Below are 23027 nucleotides of genomic sequence, written 5' to 3'. Positions count from 1 at the left end.
CAGAAGCACCCTCAACTCTGTTAGCTGGTACTAAAATTCCTGAAGGAGTGTGGGAAATCCATTTAAATTTCCTTACACTCGACGGGATAACAAACAGTTTTGATCGCGTTCGGGTGTGTGGCATGTCGAGAGCCGACCGGCTCTGAAAGCACCGTGAAAATTCAATAAGAAGAAGAAGAAGAAGAAGAAGAAGAAGAAGAAGAAGAAGAAGAAGAAGCAGAAGAAGAAGAAGAAGAAGAAGAAGAAGAAGAGCATGCGTGGGATTGCAGTTGATGACGTCACGTCCGAAGATATAAAACAACAAGAAGCCAAACTGGCGCTGAAACATTCTCTTCAACACCAAATCTCCACTTCCCTGTTTGTCTTCATCTCGTCACAGCTGATCAACACATACTTCAACTCCTCCTCCAGCCTCCTCACAACCCTCTTCTGAGGAGGCTGCAATGGGGTTATTCCCTTCGGACCCTGGTCTTACACCCTCTCGCTCCATGTATCCTGTTACTCGTGGATTACTGGTTCTTGGTGAGGTACAGGGAGGAGACCCCTGACTGGGTCATCTTTCGGAGGTCGTCACCACTCACAGTGTGCTCTGTACTATCGACCCCTTTCCCCCACCCCGAGGGTTCGATATCGTGACATCACCTGGAGCGGGTCTCCTGCCTTGACGGAGGCGGAATTTGGATCGCCATTGGACCTCGTTGGTAAGACGGAGCGCTGTTATTGGCCAGTCGAGCCGCGTGGGGGAGGGGAGATGAGAGGGGGAGGGGGAGATTAGAGGGGGAGGGGGATATGAGAGGGGGAGGGGGAGGGGAGCTGAGAGGGCGAATCAACGTCTCGCACAAAACTTCCTTTGTGTTGCTCCGTGAGCGTCTGGGTCTTTGATTCGTCGCCATTTGATCCTCAGCAACGGTTCTCTCTTTTTTGCCGGGACCGGCTCTTCTTTCTGGACCTTGTACCGTGGACTGTGTACCGTGGACCGTGTACCGTGGACCGCACCCACACCCACACCCGCACCCGCACCCACACACCCTGTGGGTCCAAAGTAAATTGAACCTCCTCGGTTGGTTTCCCCGTTGGTAAGTGTTTATTAATTATCATCGTCTCTCTTCGTCCCGCCACATCTGTTCCTTCACGTCTCGTGTCCGTGTGATTTTTATTTAATAAATCCATATTGATGGGTCACGTACAGTACAAACATCCCTCGGTGTTCAGGGTCACGTACAGTACAAACATCCCTCGGTGTTCAGGGTCACGTACAGTACAAACATCCCTCGGTGTTCAGGGTCACGTACAGTACAAACATCCCTCGGTGTTCAGGGTCACGTACAGTACAAACATCCCTCGGTGTTCAGGGTCACGTACAGTACAAACATCCCTCGGTGTTCAGGAGCCGGATTCGAACCTCACTCGTCAAAGGACAATTAATCATTTGTGTGCACAGCTCGCTTCGGTTGGTTGTTTTATTTTAAAAGGTTTTTGTTAATTTTAATCCACCGAGGACATGAACACTATGGCGGATCAACAAAATAAAATGGCGGGTGGGGAACTCAGGGAGGAGCACGAGGTCGCGGTGAGATTACACGAGGAGGAGATGAGTGTGGTATTTCCCTCACCCACGTGGCCCGCAGAGTAGCCCCTCCCCCTCTACTTCAGGAAGCATGGAGCAGCCCCTGGGATGCTGGGATACCCGACGTTTCCCAATGTGTATTCAAAAACCCTGTGGGGGGCATGCCCTGGCCACCCCAGATGTGGTGATGGTGATTGTGGGGAAGGGGGGGGTCAGGGAGGGATGTTTTTGGATGTGGAATGAACAGGGGGGGGTTGAAGGGGATGATGTGAAGTGGGGGTTGGAAGGTGTAAGGACCAAGAGAGGAGTTTGAGATTTTGGATTTTGGAAGTGAAAGAGGGAGGGACCGGCGATGGATGGGTAACGAGTTGAAGAAGCCCTGAAAGATGGATAGATAGATGAAGGACGGAGGGATTGAAAGATGGATTGATGGACGAAGGATGGAGGGATTGAAAAAGGGATTGATAGATGGAGGATTTCTTGGCACTCCCGATTCATATGAACAACCAATTGGTAATTGATTTTAAAACCAGCCACAAGGGTAAATCAAAACATGATTGCTTGTCCGGAGCTGATGTGCTTGGATTCTGAGGTTTCAAGGTTCAAACCTGCTGAACTTACCTCCTCGTAGTCTTGACGTCATATGTTCCACTGTTCCGTTCCATGTTTAGCCGAGATGCCGAGTGTATCAAAGATTTTTAAATCATGTACAGTATTTAAACATTGTAAACACATTTCTTCGATTTTTTTCGGTGATATATGGGGGTTTTTTTATGCTGGCTTTTTTTCAGGATACCGGAAGATTCAGAATTCCAACACCGGTACATCGATATATCACCGGATCCTCCTACAGCCAATGAAAGATTTTGCTGCACATGAAAGATCTGCAACATTGATCTTTGAAGGATTTTATTGGTAAAGTTACTTCATAGTTTAATACAGAGCCAAAAGCATCACAAAGTATGACCTTTGATATTTTAATTAGCACGATCAGTACATATTTTTAAAATTTGTTGAATGTTAATTGCTTGTACCACTACCAATAACTTGTCCACAAAAACCTCTTACCTAACGAACTCTGGAGGTTGCTCTGTTTCCTGCGCTCCCCCTTTCCTCTTCCTTCATCTCCTTGTTTCCAGCTACATCTCTCCGAGTTACCAATGCCACCAAAGGTGGAAGGTGGTTATGTTTTTACCCCTTTCTGTCTGTTTGTTTGTGTACAGGATATCGCAAATAGTTGTGGACGGATTCTGATTAAATTTTGTAAGCAGGTTGGGTGTGGGACAAGAACGAACTATTTAGATTTTGGTGAAGATCCCAATCCGGCAAATAGATTTTTTAATGTAATTCTCCAACATTAAGCGATGGGCCAAACACGATTTATAACACGATATCTTAAAAAGTTGTGGACGGATTCAGACGAAACTTGGTGGACACATTGGGTGTGACAACGAATTGATTTAACTTTGGTGAAGATCAGAATCCGATTATATTTTCCAGTGATTCCTCACCATTGAGTGACAGGACGAAAATCGATATAAACAAGAAAAAGAGCAATCGGAGATTGCAGACCCTTGCCAGGACTTGTTTTGTTTGGTGTTTGTGTACTGGTGTGTTATGTAATTCGTGAAACATAACTAGAACTGCCACTTCATAACTGCTGGCAGTGATGACCGGGTACAAAGACGTCCCGCTTTGATCGGACACCTGACCCTGACCCGAGACGTTTTTTTACTATTACTCATTATTCAATTGAACTTGGAATGGGATTAAAATAAATTCAATTCAAATGGAAGACCAAATCAGTACAGTCCAGCATTTGAGTCACCCGAAGGAATCCGAACAAGTAAAATGCAAAGATGAAGTCATCAGGACGAACCTTGATAGGATTTGGGTTTCAGCTGCAACTCCTCTACCCACAAACCTGTCCAGGAACAGCCAAGTAAGCCTTGTAAAAATAAAATTAAACCCCAGATCAAAAAAATCAAATAATCCTGGTTGCCAGACCATGTGTCCGGTCAAGTTTAAAATTAAAACATGAATTCCCCATCACTACGAGATCATAATTGTGAAGTTTCACTTTAATTGATTAAGTGGTGCCAGAGAAAACATTTATCATTTTCTTCAATCCAATATGGCTGCCAAACCATGTGACCTATCAATTATTCCTGAAACTTGTATATCCATCGCTTGAGGAACATTTGTATGAAGTTTCCCTTTGATCTGTCCAGCTGTTCTGGAGAAGATTTGGTTTTTTTTTTTTAGTGGTTTTCGGGTAAATGCAATATGGCTGTCAAATCATGTGACCGATGACTAATGTATTAACATTTTGTTTCTCATGGATAGGTGGTCGTATGTTTTATCTTTTGCTTTGATCTGTTCAGCCATTTGAGAGATTTTTTTTTTCTTCATACAATATGGCTGCCAAATTTTCTGTGGACCATTTTATCCTGAGATAACCCTCAAAAATGTTCAAACATCAGATGTGGTGTTCTACATATGCAATTATGATGTCATAGAAAATCACACTCATTCCCCATGTGCCAAGTTTCAAATTTTCCCTTGGTGTGGTTTCAAAAATAGAGGTCCAAAGTTTTTCCGTTTTTCCAACATAGCTGCCACAACATATGGCCTATGACGTCATAATTATCATTAAAACATTCTTCATGAGTAATCGCTCTGATGGTTAAAAAAATTTGTCTCAGTCCGCCAAGCAGTTGCGGAGAAGACTTGTTTGCAGACCCTCGACAAGACTTGTTTAGTGTGGCGTTTCTGTAGTTTTGTGCAGTGTAGTTTTTTGTCGTGCTTGTGTTCTGGTGTGTTGTATAATTAATATGTGATGTAACACTTAACTGCTGGACGTGATGACCGGGGTACCAAGACGTCCTGCTTTGATTGAACACCTGACCCATGATGTATATTATTACCCTCACTGAAGGAGAGGGTATTGCATTTGGGTCTGTTTGTTTGTTTTTGTCCGCACAGATCTTTTGTGTTATTCTCCATAACCGCTTGTCGGATCGAGAGAAAATTTTCACCATTGGTGTGGCTACTCATGTAGAATGGTTTAATGATAATTATGATGTCGTAGGTCATGTGGTGTGGCAACCATATTGGAAAAACAAAAAAATTGTACCTCTGTATCTCTGAATATGCACCAAAGAAAAAATTGAAACATTGCACACAGCAAGTACTCCTCATTTGGAATGTGTAATGTTTTCTGATGTCATCGGTGTCTTCATTATGACATCATAATTGCATACGTAAAATGCTACGTCCAATCAGTATGAACCATAGACTCCAAAAGAGAAGGACTGGAACCTCCCATGCTCGGGGTTTGTAACTTGAGTCTGAAGGATTAAGTTGAGACTGGGGCGAAAATGACTTCGAGAAGGGCTAGAGACACGATCTCGGGATCCATATAGGGGTTTTTGAGGACGGCGAGTTCAATAGTGTCAGTTTCAACACCACCTGAGGTCATCTTCAAGGTCAAAAGGTCATATTTCAAGGTCAAATGACTGAATTTTGGTAGTTTTTTCCCGTTTTTGTGTCTAACTCATAAACGGTGAGAGATGGCTGATTGTAATAAGATGCAAGTGTGTAGAGCTGTCAAACTTTGATATTTATTGTCATATATCGTATTACATCAACATTATATGCATGTCACAACACTATGCCTATTACAACTATGTCTATGTCTATCACTAGTTGGAGAGCTTTTCTTGCCTCCTGAGGCATCCCAAAGCTTTATCTTTGTCACTTACATTGAGGACATGAGCTTTCAATAGAATGTTAGCTAAAGTAGGACATGCAGCATTATGACTAGCTAAAGGTGCATCTACAGAGGATAACAGCTCAGCAAAATGAAATCGGCAACACATTTTAGTCTTGTCATACAAATTATAGGCATTATGTACAAAAAAGACGGTTGACAAAGTTGGCACACTCAATCCACCTCTATTCAAATTATCTCGAAACTCAGATGACACCTCGTTACCATCTTCATCATCAATGATCTCCTCCATACGAGTGCTATCGCCATATTTATGAACAAGGTGTCTGGCCAAATAAACTACTTTATGCTGAAGGGCATCGTCAGACCCCAAGACATCCTGAGTGTCTTGAGGAGTAATCTCGTCAATGAGTTCACTTCGCTCATCTGGATTTATGGAAGTTGTACAGTTCTTGTCGCAAGCAATCACACGAGAACTAGATTCGGGCATAATGTCATGCTGAATGAGTGTTGGCAAATTTACAATTTTAGCTGCAGCCATAATGTCAACTACGTCAATGTAGAAGTTTCCACCGCTTCTTTGCCTGGCTTGGCCGAAAAACTTTTCCAAGGCTTCATCTGCAAATATAGCAGGAAGAACGTAGTCAAAGTCTTTCTCTGCCAGAAGCAATTTGGCAGCATCCACATTATTCCGTGTGGACACAGTGAAGGCTTCAGCAGTTTGCTGAGTTAGCTTCAGCTTACGACCACCACCTCCTTGCCATGCGCAGGTAGATATAATTTGGCAGGCCTGCTCCAGCCTAGTGAAACTTGTACAGTCTGCTGTCCAAGGCTGTCTGGATTCGTCGCACAGATGGATAGCTGAGAAACGGTCTTTCACGTTCATCATCTTGAACCACTCACTCATTATCTGGGTGAGGTTGATTGTGCTTTCGCTGATGCCCAGTGAATCCTTGAAGGTCTTTAAAGCAGCGACAGTCTTGTCATTGAACACTTGGCATACCAATGGTACGCTCTGGCATTGAAGGGGCTTGGGTAAATCAGCGGTGTGCCTCAGCTTGGTTAAGCGAATAGGAGTAGCCCGGTCGATCTCATAAACCTGCATATCACTCCAGTAAGCTTTCTACTCATTACCATCATCGACAAATGAGAGTGTCTTGCCATCAACAGTAATCCAGTTGTTGCGAACATTTTTGAAGATGTGCACGTAGTCGTACACTAAGAACATAGATTGCTCTTGAATTGACAGCACTTGGCAACTTCCTGGTCCTCCAAGTTTTGAATAAACACTGCGGTTGGTATTGCAATTGTCACATATCAAAGAAAGCATAGTACCGCCAGCACCAACTACAGCTGATGCAGCTTCGATAAGGAGTTCCTTCAGCTGATCTGCAGTTAGTTTTTTGCAGGGCAAAATGCGTAGAATATAGCGTGGACCACCGAAATGGCAGGAAACTTCAACAACCATCGCATGTGAAACAAGCATTTCGTGTTCACCACCCGCTGCTGCATTTTGAGCATATCCTACAACATGCCCTCCAGAAAATCGCAATGTCTCGACCAGCTTTACCTCGTCAAACATTAAATTGACCAAACGCTGCTGTGGTTTAAGCTGGTCGAACAAGGTTTTGAGGTTGGAGTCCTGCTGACTTCTCGCAAGCATCTGTTTTACCTTTTTTGTTGATGGTAGAATGATTAAGCCGGATCGACGAATCATTTTGTATGCACTGGGTGATATGTTGTGAAGCTGCATTGCGAAAATCATAGTATCAGTATCAAATCGACGACGATCAAGAGGTTTGAACATAAGATGCAGCTGCGACAGAAGGAAGGTGAAATGAGGAAGCTCGTGTGCCTCAGTCATCCAACAGAGCTGGCTTATTACAAGCTGAAGAATTTCCTTGCTTGTGCATTCATAGATGTTTACCTGGTCAGTTATGGATCTAATCTGGGACCATTTTGAGAGCAGGCTGTTCTTCTGCAAAGGAAAAAGTCGTTTGGGCACCTCAATACCATCTTTCTCAAATCTATTCAAGAATAGAAATCCAAAAGGTGAGTAAACTTGTTGCAAATGAAAGAACTGCTTGACAGTTTGTCCAGTAGCATCAGTTCTTGATAGGTAAAGGTTTTCCTGGTCTTTTATGAAGTTAAAGCCAGGAAAATAGGAGATAATTTTAGCACAGAAGTGGTTGAAATCTTGGATATTGTCTGCAGCCTCATCAGCTGCCTGCATTCTCTTAGCTCTTGATTCTGACGTAGAAGATGATGTTGGGCATGGGGCTGAGGTCACCTGCTTCAAAGCTGATTTCGGTCCTCCAGGAAATATTGATGGGGGTTCTTTGGGTCATTTGCCACCCCTAACTGACACCCAATCACAATTGAAATGTTTCGCACAAATATATATATCTCCTTTCTAGCACCTCAAGCTTTCTTTCTCATTTGGCATTGCCAATATCCATCTCTCCCTCTCCTCAGGATCTTTTGGGAAGGATATGACCTTTACATAAGGCGTCCCATCATAGTTTCCTCTACAACCAAAGCAGCTGCAACGACGTGGCATATTGTCACCAAAGCAGGAAACAACACAAAGATCCTCTGAGATCACCAGCTGGACAGTTTCTGAAAGAGAAACAAACAAAACATACATTAGTTGACAATGATATAAATCAGCAAGTAGGTGCAGCAGGTGCACAATGTCATGTTTTGTCATGGACTTTACAAAAGTTTTCCTCTATGAGTTAGACACAAAAACAGGCAAAAAATACTAAAATTCAGTAATTTGACCTTGAAATATGACCTTTTGACCTTGAAGATGAACTCAGGTTGTGTTGAAAATAACACTTTTGAACTCTTCGTCCTCAAAAACCTCTATATGGATCCCCGGATCGTGTCTCTCGCCCTTCTCGAAGTCATTTTAGCCCCGGACTCAAGTTAATCCTTCAGACTCAAGTTACAAACCCCGAGATCGTGAGGTTCCAGTCCTTCTCTATAGGAGTCTATAGTATGAACATTTGAGGGTCATCAAGGGAGAAAATGGTCCACATTTTTTTTTTTTATGATGGCATCGGTCATGTGATTCAGCAACCATATTGTTTTGTAAAAAAAAATAAACCTTCAAAAATCTTCTCTGAAATTGCTGAACCAGTCTTCACTGCCATAATTTACAAAGTGGCAGTTCTAATTATGTCTCTTATTCATTACGTAACACACCAGTACACAAATGCCACACAAAACAAGTCCTGGCGAGGGTCCGCAATCTCCGATTGCTCTTTTTCTTGCAATTCAATTGAATTTAGAATGCGATTAAAATGTATTCAAATCAAATGGAAGACCAAATAGGAGCTGTTAGGAACAGCTTTCCTAACAGCTGTTTGGAACAGCTGTTACAGTCCTGCATTGGAGTCGTCACAAGGAACCCAAACAAGCGAAAAGCAAAGATGAAGTCGTCAGGAGTTACCTCGATAGGATTTGGGTTTCAACTGCTATTCCTCCACCCTCAAACCCATCTCGGCACAGCCAAGTCAGCCTTATTCAACAACAACAAAAAAAAGAACCCAAATAAAAAAATTAAATTATTCTGGGTGCCAGACCATGTGTCCGATCAAGATGAAATTTGTTACACTCGTGCATGCCCGTAGGTGCATGCCAGTATGTGCAGCTTCGTTCCTTTGCTCTCGTAAACGACGACTGGATTGGGGCATTGTTTCAATTAGATCAGACCAACCGTATCAGAAATGGCCATAACTTGTGAAACACCTGGGAAACGTACTCAGGTCCCCAGCGTCAATTGTGACGTCATATCAAACGAAGAAGAAGAATTGTGACGCCCCTTTCTCTCGCCCCCCCTCTCTCTCCCCACTCTCTCGCCTCTCCTCTCTCTCCCCCCTCTCTTGCCACCCCCCGCTCTTCCCCCTAGTCTCCCCCTCCTCTCGCCCCCTCCTCTCGCCCCCCACTCTCACACCCCCTCTCCCGTCCCCCTCTCGCCTCCTCTCTTGAATTGTGACGCCCCCTCTCTCGCCCCCCTCTCTCGCCCCCCTCTCTCGCCCCCTCTCTCGCCCCCTCTCTCGCCCCCCTCTCGCTCCCCCCTCTCTCGCCCCCCTCTCTCGCTCCTCTCTCTGTAAATATATTCACAAATGTCTACCAAGCACAACAATTAATTCAAACCTTGGGAAAAAAAACAGCTTTCAAACTTGGGAAACGGATGAAGAACGATAGCAAACCTTGAAAAGGCACATACTCAGGTCCCCAGCGTCAATTGTGACGTCATATCAAACGAAGAAGAAGAAGAATTGTGACGTCAATCGTGCAAAAAAATAAATAAATAAATAAATAAACATTAATTGTGACGTTATTCGTGATGTCATAGCACCGTGTCTTGTCATTGGTCGACAGATAAATGGCCGTAACTTGGGAACCGCTTGTCCGATTAATATCAAACCTTGAAAAGGCACATCCGTGGGTCCCCAGCAATATTCCTGGCAAGTTTCAATCATATCGGACCGGTGGTCGTCGAGAAACGGCGGTCGCATACAGACACACAGACATACAGACACACACACACAGAGATTGCTGGAATTATAGATACTCGTATGTGCCCGTAAAAAAAAAAATAATAATAATAATAAATAAATATTCCAACCGCGAGCAAGAAACAACAACCACACAGGCCGTTTCTTCGCTCTGCGTTGCCCGTACGTGCGTGGCGCGGAAGTTTGCATATCACAGTTACGATGATTCGCAATTTATGTTTTAATGACCAATTATTCAATTAGCGCCAACGTATTTTACCTTTTCGCAATGTCGTCGCAAGGAAAAACAAAAAAGAGAAGAGAAGAGAGAAAAAAAATTTACTTCCTGGTTCGGAGCATACCAGCACTCTGATGTTACCGAAATTTATGCACCGTCTAATATGAAAATGATCATAACTTGGGGCATTGTGTTTATCTATAAATGCGCATAAGAAATCGAGAAATTATTAGAATACACGAAGTCATCACTCTCCGGAAGCCCGTACGTTGTAACCCGTAATGGGGAACGCGGCTGAGCTTCCCTTCCCCATCGGCCACGCCCACGCAACAACGTGTCTTGTCATTGGTTTGGTAAATAAATGGCCACAACTTGGGAAGCACTTGTCCGATTAATATCAAACCTTGAAAAGGCACATCCTCAGGTCCCCAGCAATATATCTGGCAAGTTTCAATTAGATCGGACCAGCGGTTGTTGAGAAACAGCGGTCACAGACACACACACACAGAGATTGCTGGAATTATAGATAGATATGTATTCCCCATCACCACTAGATCATAATTAAGTTTCACTTCAATTGATTAAGCGGTTCCAAAGAAAACATTATTTAATATCTTCTTCATTACAATATGGCTGCCAAACCATGTGATCTATCAATTATTCCTGAACAAACTTGTACATGCAAGGCTTGGGGAACATTTGTGCGAAGCTTCCCCTCAGATCTGTCCAGCCGTTCTGGAGAAGATTTTTATATATATATATATATATATATATATATATATATATATATATATATATATATATATATATATATATATATATATATATATATATATACACAAGTTTTTGGGTAAATCCAATATGGCTGCTAAACGATGTGACCTGTGACATCATCAAAACTTTTTTCTTTCTGTGGAACCATTATTTGTGTGAACCTTTTGTTCCTCATGGATAGGCGGTCATACGTTTAAAGTTTAGCCTCGATCTGTTCAGCCACTTCAGATTACAAGAATTTGGAGGGTATTCTTATTTTTTTTAAACATGGCTGCCAAATCATGTGACTTCTGACGTCATAAAAATTTTTCTGTGGAGCTTTTATCCCGAGATTACCCTCAAAATGTTCATATTGATTAGATGTAGCGTTCCACATATGCATTTATGACATCATATCAAAGGCACCGATGACATTAAAAATTCACTTGGCGTGTCAAGGGGGTTTAACCTACCTGGACGGATAGCCAAATGTTTTTCTCCCTTGGAGGCGAAAACGTGATCCTTGGAGATTATATTATAGGGCGGCAAGGACGGGGGCACATGGGTGTTACCCTCGAACCGACGACAAATGGACAACATGAGCAACTTAAATAAATACGGGGTTTTGATGAAAATATATCAAGTATTCATAACGGGGATAAATCAATACGGGATAAATATGAAATGTGAGGTAACCTACATTCCTATTTGAGGTGCCTCCACACAGAATTTAATACTGACATGGGGACAGAGAAAATAGAATTGATTCCTCCCTTTAGCCCAGCACTTGGCTGTGTGACCATAGATGAGTTTATGAAATTTGAAGGTCTCCAAACCATGCTGTCGCTGTGCGTGAAAACACACCCAAAATGGCGCCCAGCCGCTCTCTGGGTGGGAAACATACAGGAGGGAATTCGGGTGGTGATGCTCAACACTGTGGCTCAGAAACCACCACACAGCTTCTTTCGTCAATCGCACATGCTGACACCGCGGCCCTCTGAGGAATGGTGCCGTCTCCTTCCCCAATGGCATAACATGAAACTTTGAGGCACGGTCCCACACGACCTCGCCAACAGTCAATGGCCAGCATCTTACTCCATCATGTGAGTCAATTCGCCTCAGCATGAACACAAGAATCGTGCAGCCTTCAACATGTTGAGGAAAAGCCAGCCATAATGTCCGTCTTTTCCAACCGCTGATCCTGCCTCACTCCTTCTGTCCTGCACCTTCTCCTGCGTGTCCCCACTTTGATCCTCACTCAATCCTCCTCTCTGATGTCACACCCATCAATCATCCACCCCAGGGGCATGGTCTCGCTCGTCATTCCGAGAGGCGAGGTTTTCACCTGCCTGGAAATGCCCGGCTCGGTTGTTGTTCTCAGGACGTGATTCCTTTTTATCACCGGTCTTGAAATGCAAAAACATTGGAAAAGGTCACAGGGGCAATTATGTACTGGGAGAAATTATCCTTGAACCCTACCTAATTAACGCAGCACCACCCCCACCACACTTCAGCTCACAGTTTCCCCACTTAATTTACATCAACATGTCGACTGACCATGTTATACAATGCGATGTCGACGGACCATGCAACGACGTGGCGGACCATGCTATACATCGACATGTCGACGGACCAATGCGGCACACTTAATCCAACACGTCGACAGACGATGCTATACAATCCTATCTTTTCTATGACATTCCTCCACTCAATTTTTTCCTTGGTGCGGTTGCAGAGATACAGAGATCCAAAGTTTTCCAACATGGCTGCCACACCAAATGACCTATGACATCATAATTATCAGCAAAACCAAATGTAATACCCTCTCCTCTGGTGAGATAACAAAAAAGAAATAAACATTTTTCATATTTTTGTTTTGATCTGGTGTTGATAAGTTGGTGCAGTGTTGATGTGGCACAGGCATGATGGACTGAATGGCCTCCACCTGCATCTCATTTCCTTGTCCGTGTCAACAACTAAGGGAAAATTTCTAAAATCCTCAGTTTTCATCCCGTTGACTTGAAATTTGAAGTGGATTTGCATATTTGGTCATTTAATTCAACCACCAATTATTTTAAGGTCAAATTTATTTTATGGATTTCACAAGTATTGTACAATGCACATCTTTTTCTTGTTTCTTGCAAAATCGAAGATTTTTCAAGTATGTTTAGTCAGTCGATTTTGTTATTTTGTCTTTGTGTGTCTGTCAATCACCTACTGTTCACAATGTAAAACTAATCATCACAAAATTTCACCAAGCTGTAGAAGTAGTGTCAACTGAGAAGCCTATTGATTGTGTGGTCAAAGGTCATCTTGAGGTCGAATTTCTAAAATCATCATTTGTCATCCGGTTGACTTGATATTTGAACAGGATTTGCATAATGCGTCACTTAATTGGGAAACCAACTATTTTTGAGATCAAATGGTCAAATGTCAACTCAAGGTGAAACTTCTAAAACCACTTTTTATCTTAAAAATCGTCAATTTACATCCTATCAACTTGAAAGTTGAACAGGATTTTCATTGTCCATCACTGAATTGGGAAAGCAACTATTTGAGGTCAAATGGTCAACTCAAGGTCAAACTTCTAAAATCAATTTCAATCTGAAAAATAATCAATTTTCATCTGATTGCCCTGAGCTTTGATTAAGAATGTCAATTTTAATATAAATGAAATGGATAATTTGATGTGCCCATGGCAACCGATGGAGAGGGAGGGTGGATTTTCAAGTATTGTGTTCTGCATGACATCTTTTTCTTGTTTGTTTGTTTAGATATGCAGGATATCTTAAAGTTGTGGATTGATTTGGATGAAATTTGGTGGACATGTTAGGTGTGTGACAAAGACAAACTGATTATATTTTTTGAAGATCCAGATATGAGAATTTTTTTAATCATTAAAAATGATTCTTCACCATTGAGAGACGGGCCCAAAAACGATGAATAGCATGAGATGTCAAAAAAAATTTGGGCCCGATATGTACCACTGGATCAGGCATTGCGTGGCAGAGGTATGCGCTCTCCCGAATGCCCTTCTTGTTCTATATTTTTCAAGGTGATGATTATACATATTCCCCTGGCATTTTTCAGGTTTATTCCCTTTTAAATTCATTTCCATCAACTATTGTTGAGGTCAAATTTGTTTCATGGATTTTTTCAAGTATCGTACTCTGCACAACTTATTTTTCTTGTTTGTTTGTGAACAAAATATCTCAAAGTTGTGGATGACTGATTTGGACGAAATTTTGTAGAGAGCTTGGGTATGTGACAAGGACAAAATTATTAGACTTTGGTGAAGATTCGAATCTGGATTTGAGAATTTTAAAAAGTGATTCTTCACCATTGGGAGAAAGAGCCAAAAACAACATACAGCAGGATATCAAGTTGTTGACGGATTCCGACGAAACTTGGTGGGTAGGTCGGTTATGTAACAAGGAAGTATTGGTTCCCCTTTGGTGAAGATCCGGATCCGATCATTTTTATGTGATTCTTCACCATAGAGTGACGGGGCTAAAACGATATACAACACGATATTTCAAAAAGTTATGGACGGATTCAGACGAAACTTGGTGGGTGAGTTGGTTTGGTGATGATAACAAGCCAATTAAATTTTAGTTCAGGTCAAAGTCCAAATCCAGCCTATCAGTGGGATACAAAACATTAAACTAATCAGCCTGGTGGAGGAATGCTCTCTACTAAGTGCCCTTCTAATCAGTTTCTATATTGTTTCGAGCTCTAAAAAGTGCAGAAAATTAACATATCTTCTATTTAATGATCCCGTTGAGTATTTTTATTGGAATAGATTGATGTCTCTGTCATGTCATGCCCCTCTGGATTGCATAACATCCTCAAGGAAGAAAGTAACACCACTTTAATTAAAAAAAAACATCTGATCTGCATTCTTCCAGTGCCCAAACTCCCAAATTTTTTGAAGAAGAATCTGGGCTGAGGTGGGTGTTTAGGGTCAAAAACCTGGAACGACCTCTGGTCGCAGACAAATTAGGCACGAACGAGACGAGGTGTCAACATCTTCAGGCTCGAGGATGAATTATTGGCACTGCTCCCTGAAAATTTAAAAATGTAAGGAAAATCGCCTTTGCACATCACTTCTTAAGGAGTCCACTGCACTGAGGTTTGGTAAACGGGATATATTGTCGTGTCCAGGTCAGTTAATACTGACACGTGAAGGACGAGCCAAACTGGTATTTTACTCCCTCATGCGACGTTCCAAATTATGGTGGACAACACAACTGTGGGTCATGAGGATAGACACAAAAATTTTACAGCTTTTAAAACCAGTGGGTTTATTTCCCGAACCCCAAACAATAAAAACCAGGGATGACTGAATCGTGAGGAGACGACGGCGAGTAATTAGGTGCAATGTGAATAACCCTTGTGATGCCACATACACAGATTGCCACTGATGGGAAGAGAGAACAAAAACTAGGTGACTTAGCTCTGTTGGCAGCAGGGACAAGCAGGTGATGAGCAGGACGATGAGACGAAGAACAGGGGCAGATGAAACAGGTACAGGGTGAAGAGAGGCACAGGCAGAACGCAGGCAGGCAGGACGACCTCTTTAACGCTCTCCCTTGTCAGTCTCGCACACACTAAAAACTCGCAGCCACGTTCTCCTCAGTTCTCCAACTCTACAATGAGGGTCTCGCTCTCCCTGGCAACACTCTGGCCCCTGAGGAGGTCATGACCCCCTCCTCCCCTCACTCTCAAGGACTTCCAAGCTCTGCCCATCCTCATTCGTACTGCATCTCCCGGCACTCTCCAGTGGAGGTGGATTTCGAGGTTATCCACACAATTTCCTTTTCCATAATGTCTGACGAACTATGACCACACATCAACCCCTGTATGGTGCACATTCAAACAGGACAATTCTTAAGCTAACGTTTCCCTACTTGTACATCGAGATGGCTAACTACTCTTAAACGGACCACGCTATTCTATACATTTGTATCGGCCTTGGTGATATCCAAACCCCCACAACCCCCCACAAACTCAATGATATTTTTTCTAATGTTATTCATAAAGTCATGAATCATTGTCATGGAGTATGAAGGTGGGGGGATTTGAATGCTCACTTGTTAAATGATTTCATTTTTCATACTTTATTTTTAATGCACAATTTGTCTGATCTCTGCTGTTTTTCTTTGTTATTCTTCAGCTTTAGTTCAACATCATAAAGGACAAACTGGCAAGAAGTCGAATGCACACATTGTGTCCCAAGCCTTTTGCACAATCAACATTAAGACTGAAACTAAATCACAAGGGGAAGACGACATACAAGCGTTGGAATGATTTTGCGGGTTGGTCAGAATTTTGTGAAAATGATCAAATGGAGGTGGACACTTCAAGTCAGGGGAGGACCCCGTTGCACCTGGTGGCACCTGCAATTGGAGATAACAACCAACGGGCGAAGCTGTATAAGTGTTCTGTGTGTTCTACGGTTTTTCGTCGGTTATCACATTTAAATACACACAAACTAATTCACTCAGGGGAGAAGCCGTATGAGTGTTCTGGGTGTTCTAAGGTCTTTCGTCGGTTATCACATTTAAAAAGACACAAACGAATTCACACGGGTAACAAGCTGCACAAGTGTTCTGTGTGTTCTAAGGATTTTCGTCAGTTATCAACCTTAAATGAACACAAACTAAGTCACAAAGGGGAGAAACCGTACAAGTGTTCTGTGTGTTCTAAGGTTTTTCGTCAGTTATCAACCTTAAATGAACACAAACTAACTCACACAGGGGAGAAACCGTACAAGTGTTCTGTGTGTTCTAAGGTTTTTCGTCAGTTATCAACCTTAAATGAACACAAACGAATTCACACAGGCGAGAAATCGTACAAGTGTTCTGTGTGTTCTAAGGTTTTTCGTCATTTATCAACCTTAAATGAACACAAACTAATTCACACAGGCGAGAAATCGTACAAGTGTTCTGTGTGTTCTAAGGTTTTTCGTCATTTATCAACCTTAAATGAACACAAACTAATTCACACAGGCGAGAAATCGTACAAGTGTTCTGTGTGTTCTAAGGTTTTTCGTCATTTATCGACCTTAGAAACACACAAACGAGTTCATGCAGGGGAGAAACCGAACAAGTGTTCTGAGGTTTTTTGTCAGTCATCAACCTTAAAGACACACAAACGAATTCACACGGGGGAGAAACCGTCCAAGTTTCCTGTGTGTTCTAAGGTTTTTCGTCATTTATCAACCTTAGATACACACAAACCAATTCACACAGGCGAGAAACAGTTCAAGTGTTCTGTGTGTTCCAAGGTTTTTCATCGGCAATGGAGTTTAAATAGACACAAACTAATTCACACAGGCGAGAAATCGTTCAAGTGTTCTGTGTGTTCTAAGGTTTTTCGTCATTTATCAACCTTAGAAACACACAAACGAGTTCATGCAGGGGAGAAACCGAACAAGTGTTCTGAGGTTTTTTGTCAGTCATCAACCTTAAAGACACACAAACGAATTCACACGGGGGAGAAACCATCCAAGTTTCCTGTGTGTTCTAAGGTTTTTCGTCATTTATCAACCTTAGATACACACAAACCAATTCACACAGGCGAGAAACAGTTCAAGTGTTCTGTGTGTTCCAAGGTTTTTCATCGGCAATGGAGTTTAAATAGACACAAACTAATTCACACAGGCGAGAAATCGTTCAAGTGTTCTGTGTGTTCTAAGGTTTTTCGTCATTTATCAACCTTAGAAACACACAAACGAGTTCATGCAGGGGAGAAACCGAACAAGTGTTCTGAGGTTTTTTGTCAGTCATCAACCTTAAAGACACACAAACGAATTCACACGGGGGAGAAACCGTCCAAGTTTCCTGTGTGTTCTAAGGTTTTTCGTCATTTATCAACCTTAGATACACACAAACCAATTCACACAGGCGAGAAACAGTTCAAGTGTTCTGTGTGTTCCAAGGTTTTTCATCGGCAATGGAGTTTAAATAGACACAAACTAAGTCACACAGGGGAGAAGCCGTACAAGTGTTCTGTGTGTTCTAAGGTTTTTCGTCATTTATCAACCTTAGAAACACACAAACGAGTTCATGCAGGGGAGAAACCGAATAAGTGTTCTAAGGTTTTTTGTCAGTCATCAACTTTAAACACACACAAACGAATTCACGCGGGGGAGAAACCGTACAAGTGTTCTGTGTGTTCTAAGGTTTTTCGTCAGTCATCAGCCTTAGATACACACAAACGAATTCATGCATGGGAGAAACCGTACAAGTGTTCTGTGTGTTCTAAGGTTTTTTTTCATTCATCAACCTTAAACACACACAAACTAATTCACACGGGGGAGAAACCGTACAAGTGTTCTGTGTGTTCTAAGGTTTTTCGTCAGTCATCAACCTTAAACACACACAAACGAATTCACACGGGGGAGAAACCGTACAAATTTCCTGTGTGTTCTCAGGATTTTCGTCATTTATCAACCTTAGATACACACAAACTAATTCACACAGGGGAGAAACCGTACAAGTGTTCTGTGTGTTCTAAGGTTTTTCGTCAGTTATCATCCTTAAATGAACACAAACTAATTCACACGGGGGAGAAACCGTACAAGTGTTGTGTGTGTTGTAAGGTTTTTCGGAATTTATCAACCTTAGAAACACACAAACGAATTCATGCAGGGGAGAAACCGTACAAGTGTTCTGTGTGTTCTAAGGTTTTTCATCAGTTATCATCCTTAAATGAACACAAACTAACTCACACAGGGGAGAAACCGTACAAGTGTTGTGTGTGTTGTAAGGTTTTTCGTAATTTATCAACCTTAGAAACACACAAACGAATTCATGCAGGGGAGAAACCGTACAAGTGTTCTGTGTGTTCTAAGGTTTTTCGTCAGTCATCAACCTTAAATGAACACAAACTAATTCACACAGGGGAGAAACCGTACAAGTGTTCTGTGTGTTCTAAGGTTTTTCGTAAGTTATCATCCTTAAATGAACACAAACTAACTCACACAGGGGAGAAACCGTACAAGTGTTGTGTGTGTTGTAAGGTTTTTCGTAATTTATCAACCTTAGAAACACACAAACGAATTCATGCAGGGGAGAAACCGTACAAGTGTTCTGTGTGTTCTAAGGTTTTTTGTCAGTCATCAACCTTCAAAAAACACAAACGAATTCACACGGGGGACAAACCGTACAAGTGTTCTGTGTGTTCTAAGGCTTTTTGTCAGTCATCAGCCTTAGATACACACAAACGAATTCACACAGGGGAGAAACCGTACAAGTGTTCTGTGTGTTCTAAGGTTTTTCGTCAGTTATCAACCTTAAACACACATAAACTAATTCACACAGGGGAGAAACCGTACAAGTGTTCTGTGTGTTCTAAGGTTTTTCGTCAGTCATCAACCTTAAACACACACAAACTAATTCACACAGGGGAGAAGCCATAAAAGTTTTCTGTGTTCTGAGGTTTTTCTTCGGCCATCAGGTCTACAAGCACACAAACTTATTCATACGGGTGAGAAAAATAAAAACAAGAATCATTCTTCAAGTATGAAGCAATATCCTATAAGTAATGATGCCTCCTACAAGTACCTCGCAATTGAATAAGGCCACCAGGTATAATCGCTTGGTCCTTCTCACACACCCAACCTGTCCTCAAAATTTCATCCGGATCTTTCCACAAGTTTTTGAGATATCCTGCACACAAACAGACACAAAGGGGTGAAAACGTAACCGACTTCACGTTCGGCAGTGGAGGTAACAAATACAGCCCAAATTATTGCAAAGAAAAAAAAAAGGGAAAACTACAAAAAGAAATATCAGCAGATATATTCTGATAAATGGGAGTGACAAAAGAGCAGGAAGATTGATAAAATAATTTGACAGAACAGGGATTGACAAGGAAGGCTCTTTGGAATGGCTAAGAAGAGGTCAAATTAGTGGGGATTGAGAACTCGTCATCATCACTACCCAAGACCAAGGACACGACATTAATTCCTTTAAGAAAATGGCAGGATTGAGACAATTTGACAAATGCAGGTTTTGTGGGGAAGAAACAAAATACAAGTCAACTTCTTTCAGGATGCAAAAAAAAAAAACTCTTCTCGAAACAGCATTTCAGCATTCCAGTTCCAGAACAATTACGGAAACACAAATCAAATCCGATACTTGAAGATGAACATATAGTGCTCACGCATGACAAGATGATACCATCAATTGTGGATATTGCAAACAAAGCATTGCATCCAGACAGTGCTCAAACACAAAAAGAAAAAGTCAGCATTGTTGATCGAGGTTTCAGTTCCCGTGATGTTGGAATAATTGCTGCAGAAATCAGGAAAATTACAAAATACCAGGATCTGAGAAATGAGGTCAAGCGGACTTGGAAATTGAAGAAAGGTGGAAATTATACCAGTGATTGTCGGAGCTGCAGGAATGATAAAGAAAACTATTTCTGAGTATTTTAAAATAATTCTGCGGAATATTACTCCAAACGAGGTACAAGTGGAGGCTGTCAGAAGTTCAGTGAAAATTTTGAAAACAGTCCTTGGAATGAATCATGAATCACGAGGTGCAGATTTTCAGTTCTTAGAGAACTTCCTCCCACTTCCTGAAACCCGCAAATGGAGATGACAACCAATAGAGAAGCTGTAAAAGTATTCTGTGTTCTCAGGTTTTTAGTCATTTATCATCCCTAAATACACACAAACGAATTCACTTGGTGGAGAAGTTGTACAAGTGTTCCTTGTGTTCGAAGGTTTTTCGTCAGCCATCTGGTTTATGTACACAAAACATTTTTATCACCATGACAATCCACACAAGTAATCTATTTTAAGGGTTTTGTTCATTTCTCAACATTTAAATAAGCAAAACATTCAGATGAGAAGCCCCTTGATGTCTTTCTGGAGTCGCTCATGTGGCGTGCAAGGGTTGTTGTGGGATATTACATTTTGTGCAGGTGATGAATTGTTTGTTTTTTTTGTATTTTGAGTGGCCTGGGTTTTATGTGCAAAAACCACATTATTTGCTTTTTTTTAAAATCCCATTTCGAGTTGCTCTTGATTCTGTTTGAAACACTGTTGTAATAACAATGATAATAATTTTAAAATAAAAATCAAATATCTTCCAGGATTGTGTCATCTTTTTTGTGAGGAATACTTTTTGTCCTTGTCAGAGGAGAGAGTATCATTTTTGTCAACTTTTTGGTTTGTCCACACAGAACAGTACTTGATAAATGTACATAATTACACCCTTTTGAGATGGGCCCTTCAGAACCCGTACATCTTGGTCATACGAGTTTAATTTTTAATCTTAATATTCAAAGATATCAGAAGGGCATGTGGTCAGAGAAGAGCATTGATTATGGGGGATTTTAACTTGCCAGGGATAGATTGGGTCCAGGAATGGGGAAGTCCAGGAATCGTGGGGTGCCACCATAACTGATCAATCTGATGTCTGAACTATACTCTGGTACTGAAAGTGCTGTGATGTGGTGATACCATCTCCGACTTATTTCCAGTTATTACTTGAGTTAATTAGGGGTGTGTACTGGCCCACAAATTTGTCAGCACTTGTATGGCCTGGATACCGGGAAGGATGTTGGAGAGATCAAGCTGTGGTGCATCGTTTGGGAATGTCAAGATCTCTGACCTTGATTTATCGGGGGGGGGGGGTGGGGGAGGGCTCTCGTGGTGCTGAATGAGGAGTCTGAGCCGCTGGGATTACGGGTTTCCTGAGTCAAAACTAAGATCCAGGCTTTCAATTACGTCTTGGATGCTGCTATCTTGTTTGTACCTCTTTGCGGTGAGGATGTTGAGGTCACGGAGAGATTCACTTACCTTGGCAGTGATATTCATGTCTCTTGGCTGTGAGCCAGAGATCAATAGATGTCTGGGTCAGGCCTGGGGAGTCATGAATTCACTGGATCATTGGGTGTGGGGCTGTTGGTACCTGTGCAGGAGGATGAAAGTCCAAGTCTTCAGGTCCTTGGTGTTCCAGTCTTGTGTTTTGGATGTGAGACTTGGACTCTGACTAAGGATCTGAGATGGAGACTTAATTCCTTTGGTACCAGGTCTCTGGAGAATCCTTGGCTATTGCTGGTCAGACTTTGTATCCAATGAGTGGTTGATGAGAGAGACTCAAATGAGATTTGTTACCTGCATAGTCTGTGAGCGTCAGCTGCTGCTGTATGGACACATGGCTCGTTTTCCTGACGCTGATCCTACTCACCAGATTCTCTCAGTGAGAGAGCCTCGTGAGTGGTGTTTGCCAATGGGTCGACCACATGCCTCCTGGTGGCAGCAGGTTGATCAGCATCTCAAGGAGATGTGCCAGGCATCTCCTTGGGGGATGGCCAGACAGAGGCCCCTGGAGTACCGGTGGAAAGTGGATGCAGCGATGTGCTGCTCCGGCGCATGCTCCCATACCTGCTCCCATACCTGACCTGAATAGGGAAAAGGCAGAGCACATGAGGATTTCTGAGATTTAGTCAAAGATTGCTTTTTAACCCAGTTTGTGGATAAGCCCACTTGGGTGAGTGCAGTGTTTGACCTTCTTTTAAGTGATGATCACAATATGGTGGAAGCAGGAGAGCATTTTGGCTCAAGTGATAACTTTGTGTGTGCAAGAAATCTGTTAAGAGTTCGAGTTCACGATTGCAGAGTGAGGTTATTAGATTTCAGGAAGACAAACCTTAAAGGTATGAGGAGAGAGCTGGGTGATGTAGAATGAGTGAGGCTAACATTCGGACAATTGGCCTGGGAGAAATGGGAAAACTTCATGGAGCAAATGTGCAGAGTAAGTACATTCCAATGAGGTGTAACATGGGAAGGAGAAAGAGGTCAGAGTGGTCGAGTAGTAACATAAAGAATATGCGATTGAGAAGAAGCAGAAGGCATAAGGCATGACAAAATACCACCCATCACTTCACTGATGGGGATACTGGGGGGTGGGGGGGCATAAAGTCAGGAGAGGGGTGGGTGAGTGAAGAGAGAGGGGTGACAAAGTGTGGGGGAGAGCTGGGTGGGGGGAAGTGACGCTTCACCATACGATTCTGCATTAGAGGGTGGAAGAGCGAAGAGGATTGGGGAGCAAGGAGGAGGAAGTGGGAAGGGGAAAGGGGTATTCTGGACTTGTGCTTGATGGTGAGACATGAAGGGAATGGGGGTGGGAGGGGTATTGACTTGCATTTGGGAGGGTGACTTGAGAGGAAGCGGGGGGGGGGGTGGGTGGGAGGGAGAATTGCCCCGTC

At 42.4% G+C, this 23027-nt stretch overlaps 1 protein-coding gene across 1 annotated transcript; it reads left to right on the top strand.

Annotated features, from left to right (window-relative positions):
* Window positions 1-277: 277 nt before the first annotated feature.
* On the top strand, window positions 278-19215 carry LOC147031972 (uncharacterized). The gene is given in 4 exon segments (XM_085850285.1): window positions 278-701; window positions 2359-2482; window positions 15976-19017; window positions 19020-19215. Coding segments are annotated over 2 exon segments (3057 nt in total). The 5' UTR covers window positions 278-701; window positions 2359-2482; window positions 15976-16017; the 3' UTR covers window positions 19077-19215.
* The last annotated feature ends 3812 nt before the right edge of the window (window positions 19216-23027 follow it).

This window comes from Eptatretus burgeri, chromosome 2, assembly GCF_056783735.1.
Source record: "Eptatretus burgeri isolate ZD-2024b chromosome 2, Ebu_testis_v1, whole genome shotgun sequence".
In the NCBI taxonomy this organism is placed as follows: Eukaryota; Metazoa; Chordata; class Myxini; order Myxiniformes; family Myxinidae; genus Eptatretus; species Eptatretus burgeri.
The sequence above is the reverse complement of the archived record's forward strand: the minus strand, read 5'-3'. Positions and strand labels throughout refer to the sequence as shown.